The sequence below is a fragment of the Camelus bactrianus genome, chromosome 4 (genome assembly GCF_048773025.1).
Source record: "Camelus bactrianus isolate YW-2024 breed Bactrian camel chromosome 4, ASM4877302v1, whole genome shotgun sequence".
NCBI lineage: Eukaryota > Metazoa > Chordata > Mammalia > Artiodactyla > Camelidae > Camelus > Camelus bactrianus.
Window position 1 is genome coordinate 72389891 of NC_133542.1, and position 5498 is coordinate 72395388.

The following is a 5498-nucleotide window of genomic DNA, read 5'->3' on the forward strand; positions in this document are numbered from 1 at the left end:
ACTCACCCAGAGCTCTGTGCCCCAGCTCATGGTGCAGGGGGCGGGAAGGGGCGCGCCGCGCAGCAAGCGCTGCTCTCCGGTCCCCCTCCCCGGTGATCCCTTCGCCCCTCAAGATCCCCGAGGTCGAGGAAAGCCCGTGCCGGCGCGGCCGCCGCCTCCCCCGGCCTCGCAGCTTCTCGCCTTGGGTCTCCTTAGCTGCTCCTCCTCCTCGTCGCTCCTCAGCAAAATGGCCCGAGGAAGCAGCCGCGGTCGCCGCAGCGCCCTCCCGCCCCACACCCTGAGAGCACAGGGAGGGGGAAGGGAGGGAGGGGCGGCCGGGGGCGGGGCTGCGCGCCAGGGGCGGGCCCGGCCTGACAGCTCGCGCACGCGCGCGCCCCGCCCCCGCCCCCGGCCCAAACTCCCCCAGGCGCCCTCGGCCCCGCCCCCGCGGCTCGAGGGTCCGGAAGGACTCGAGGGGAGGCGGGAGGACTGCCGGGGCCGGGAAACCCCGGGCCCCCGCCGATTTTTTTTTTTTATTACTTGTTAGCAACCACACTCTCTACTCTTTGGACAACCACTCGCCTTTGAACGTAACCGGCCCCTGTCATTACGGGGGCTCTGCCGAGGCTGAGGTTGCTCGCCTGCACCGAGCGCCTCTTTGAATTCAAGGACGATACTTTTCCCTGGCAGCCGTTCACAACGATCAGAGTTCGCTGGGGATAGTCTTTCCCCACCGCCCGGGGAGCCTTGCAGCCTTGAGCGGTGGGAGTGGGCCTAGTACGGTGATGTCTGTGTACAGGACAGATAGGGACGTCGAGGCAGAGAGACCAAACAGCTTAGAGTGGCTGGGGAAGGAACCCAGGGGCGCACAACCAGTGATTTCTAATCTTTGAAACCAGTGATTTCCAACTTGTTGGGCCAAGAAACTCTCAGACGTGAAATCACATTGCCGGTAAAAGCAAAAGCTCTGGATCCACAGATAACGTATTTGGTTCCAATCCAGCCTCCCGCCCCTAATAGCTGGGTGGCCTCGGACAGTGCCTCCACCTCTCAAAGCTCTGAGCCCTCGCCTGCCAAATGAAGGTAATAACGTATCCATCTCACCGTTCGGTGGTGAGGCCAAGGAAATGAGCACCTGTGTCCTGGCCGTTGGTTGGTAAACTGAGAGCAATTTTTGAGTAGATACTGATTCCCTTTCTCTGTATTCTGAAGGTCTTCACAAATAACATTCCTGCCAAGCTGCAGAGAACTGTTTGAGTTCCAACCCCTTCCTCTGAATAACTAGGCCCTATCTCCCCAACTTTTCTTCCTTCCAGACTTTTCGGAGTAACTGGACTCCTAAAATGAGCCGCCTTTTAGAAATATTTCACAGTGATGCGTCTCTCCAATCCCACCACTGTCGGTCTCAGCCCGCTTATCATTCTCCCTGAAAGGGTGGAGCAAGGGTGGTTTTTACCTCTTGCAGATAAACCAAGTCTACTTCCTCTGTTGGACAGAATTACAAGTTTAAACTGTCAGATTGTTTTGATCTGTCTTTTTTCAGTTACAAGTTCCCCTCGTTTTTAGTGTGTGTTTAAATATCTTGTTCTCAGAGTTGCAGGGATTAGAAACTCAATGAATACTGTACAGTTTAGTTTGCTATTTGGAACGGGTAAGTGAAATGCAGGTTATCTAACAAGACCTTGCTCAGTAATCACCTCAATTTCCCTTCCTGCCAAGGCTGGAATATTTTTTCAAATACAGTTATCTAATCTTGACTGCCTTCTTGGAGACAAAAACAGAGTGACTACTTGTGAAAAGATGCTAATCAGGAGGAAAAACAACCTGCTGCTCCAGAGATGGGAAAGAAGAGGGGAAAAAGAGGAAGGGACAGCAGGAAAAAAAAAAAAAAGAGAGAGAGAGACCACATTAAAAGGAAACCTTTTAAGAAGAGTAAGCAGGAAATAGTTATAGGAACCCATTAAAAGCCACAGCAGTAGAACCAAGTTAATTAGGCCACACTACGAATATGTCCAACTTCATTAAGTTTGGTAGTAACTGGAAAAGATTTGAAAGTGTTAGAATCGCCAAAAAATAAAAGACACCATTGGTCTTTTTAAATTTATTTTTGAAGGGAGGGGGGAGGTAATTAGATTTCTTTCTTTCTTTCTTTTTTTTAATGGAGGGATTGAACCCAGGACCCTGTGCATGCTAAGCACACACTCTACCACTGAGCTACACCCTCCCCTAGACACCACCAATCTTAAAAGCAATAGAAACAAACAGGATTCAGGATAAAGAGAAATAAGCCAGGCAGAGAAAAAGATAAAATAAGTAAAGCACCATATTTTTAGGAAGAACTAAATTCACTTCAGTTTCCCTTACAGTAAAAGGGAGTGATTTTTAAGGCACGAAATTCTATTAACCAATTATTGTGACTGACCTACTTAGGAATCAATTTTCACTAGAGGTATTGTAAGCCCTGTCTGTGTAAATGCTGAATTTCCTAGATCAGTCTGGGTTATGTATACCTGTTTTACCTTTCAGTAACATCTAGAGAACACTAATTTACAAAGCTATGATCTTGGCGGGTGACTATATAAATTTCCACTGAGTAATCTGATCATGTGGATATTATTAGCACTGAAATAAGGTATCTAGACAAATAGAGACCCATCTAGTTGCCGTGTAGTTAGAGGTAAACAAATCTATCAGGGGCTTAGGGCAATTCTAATGCTGCTTGCAATGAATAAATATCTAATTCAGGGGCTTGGGTATATAGATATTTCTATCTAGTCTATTTTAAAGGAGCTAGGTTTTGTAATTATTCAGTTGGGCACCTAGTTCCACTACTTATTAGGGGTGTGGCCTTCAGCAAGTTACTTAAACTCTCTGAGCTTTAGTTAAAACAGGGACCTCACAGGTTGTTGTGAGGCCAAAAGAAGGGAGATGGCCGTAAGCACAGGCTATGGTGTTAGCTGGATTGGAGAGCCCAGCACAGAAAGTTCTAGAGCTTTGGTTGAATTATTTTCCTTCTCTAAGCCTCAGTTTCCTCCTCCATAAAATGGGAATAAAGCTACTTTGTTTCAAAGGTCACTGCAAAGATTAAAAGAAAAGAGTACACGTAAAATGCTTAACATATAAGCGCACACGTATTGGTTCCGTTTCATTTCCTCTTGTTTGCAGGATTTTTATTTCCTCTGTCAAGTAAAGCAATCCTTTAAGCACTTCTGATGCTTAAAAGACAGATTGTCGAAACTACAATTGATTAGTTGTCTATTGATGAAGTACTCTTCCTAATGAAATTCTCAGGATTTTTTTTTTTGTTTAAAATAGTTCCATCAGTTTCTAGCTTAAATTACTCCATTTGTTTAGTATTCAAACTGCTTACTAAAGACCCAAGAGAGCAGTCGAGTGGAAAAAGTTGGAGTGAGATAAAAGTAGGAACTCTGTGGTGAGTAGAATCTTAACACTGCAACCCTGCAGCCGATTTTTGTATCTGATAATGGAATTCCCCTGAAAGTCTACAAAGATGTGCATAAAATCAGGAAAAACCAGCTGTCCTTTGGCTGAGCAAGTTACACTCTGTGCCACCAAACTTAAGTGAATTTGAAGTTTTTCTCCAACCAGCAGGACTCAAGATGTGTCAGGGCCTAGATTTTCCATGATCACTCTCTGCAAGGAGAGGCTGTGGGCTTCCCCCATGCCCCAAGAAATGATGTTTCAAGTCAAAGAATGAAAGTGACATTTGACTTCTGAAAGTATTGCCAGAGTCCAGTTGACTTCTAGTTCCCTATACTGTGTTTATAGAAATTAATTTTTTTTTTTAACGGATGTACTGGGGATTGAATTCAGGTCCTCATGCATACTAAGCCCACACTCTATCACTGAGCTATGCTCTCCACTCTGCTCCCACTCCCAGAAATGAATTTTTTACAACAATTGCAGGACAGAGGTTAAGTGCTGGCCTTTGTGGGCCTGGACTAGATGAGAGTTCCATTTGGGTCATTTATAAATGAGCAGACCACCCTTGAATAAATTAATTAATCTAACCAAGTTTCATCTTTTAAAAAGGGACAACAATATAGACCTTATAAAGATTTTGTGACCTTAAATTAGATAATGTACATATAAAGTACTTAGCAGAACACCTGGCAAATTTAAACGCTCAATAAATAAATTTAACTATTTCCTACTTTGTGGATTTCCAAAACAATACAGTTGCTTGTTCTCGTTTTTTTCATCTGTAAAATGGGGTCGTAAGATCAGATGACAATACATAGTAAGACTATGTATTCATAATAGATGGCTACAGATTAGAGGTTGGAGGAAGAAGTAAACCACCAACTGGTAAACACTGTCTTTCGATCCTCCTGGCGTCACCTTAGTGCCCTACTTTGTCCTTGCAGAGGTGTGACAGAAACTGTACAGATTTTTGACTCAAGGGAAGGATGCACAGATTTATGACTTTTACTCAGATTGCACACAGCGAAAGGATCTAGCACCCTCCCTCCTCTGTTCTGTACTTTCCCAACTGATTTTTTAAAATCTGAGCGTAGCACTTGAGCTCCATTAAAATAGATCGTGTTAATTTCAGTTCCTAGTTCCAGTTAAAATTATTAAGAACCTGATTCTGTCATGAAACACATTGGTATACTGATTATTATACTCAATCAGTTTTGGGATTTCCTGGTGGTGTTTTATTTTCTCGTCTTTTGCTTAAATGATTTCCACACAAAGAGCATGCATTATTTTTGTGGCAAGCTAAAAAAAGAACCTAAAAACAACATAAACCTAGCTAGTCTATTGGCGATTTTAATAAGCATGTTCTACAACTCCTTGATAAAAAATAGTGAGTTGAAAGGAACCAACTACTGAATCCTTCCGTTAAAGATCTCCCTGCAAATTCCGAAGATTAGAAGCAAAGGACGTTTCCACGTAATTAAAGAGATTCATACTCCAGTGGTCGGATGAAATAACAAAGCAATATGACATAGTATTTAGCAGTCTCCATGTGATTCTCAGTTCAACCTGGACTGACTTAATTTTCAGAACTTCAGTTTGCTTACCAGTGAAGCGGGGATAATGCTTATTACTACTTCTTATCTCATCAGATTGTTCCAAGGATTAAATGCAACAATGCACCCAAAAGGCCTAAGGAAGTGACTGATAATAAATTCAATAAATTCATACTACTACAACCACTTCATCTGAAATTCTAGTGGGAAGCACTTCAAAAAAAAACCCAAAGGATCTATGACAGGCCACGAATTTGGCATTTTCCACCAAGTCAACGCTGCTTGAGAAAACAGTCCCATCAGGGGCCAGGCACCCTGGAGGCATTCCCACCATTGAAGAGCCGGGTCCCTCTGTGGTCCTGCAGGCCCAAGGTCTCTCAAAGCTCCGCGGGGCGGAGGTGAGGCCTGGGCTGGTCCTGCCCAGCGACTGTTGCCATGGCAACCGCCACAGGTTTCCCCGTTGGGAGCGCCCCCTCTTCTGACTAAACCGAAACTCGGCGCAGGAGAGACCAACCGAACGGC

The 5498-nt window shown here is 44.5% G+C and overlaps 1 protein-coding gene across 11 annotated transcripts in view; it reads right to left on the reverse strand.

Moving 5' to 3' along the window:
* The window catches only part of FNBP1 (formin binding protein 1), a 122359-nt gene extending 122058 nt beyond the window's left edge, over positions 1-301 (reverse strand). For 3 of the 11 annotated variants that reach the window (XM_045506847.2, XM_045506849.2, XM_045506845.2), the window contains exon 1: positions 7-301. In XM_045506847.2, the coding sequence (XP_045362803.2) occupies positions 7-30 (24 nt within the window). In that variant the 5' untranslated portion in view covers positions 31-301. The remainder of the gene's footprint in view (positions 1-6) is intronic. The other 8 variants (XM_045506852.2, XM_010970271.3, XM_045506846.2 and 5 more) reach the window with 4 other exon arrangements.
* Between the last annotated feature and the right edge of the window lie 5197 nt (positions 302-5498).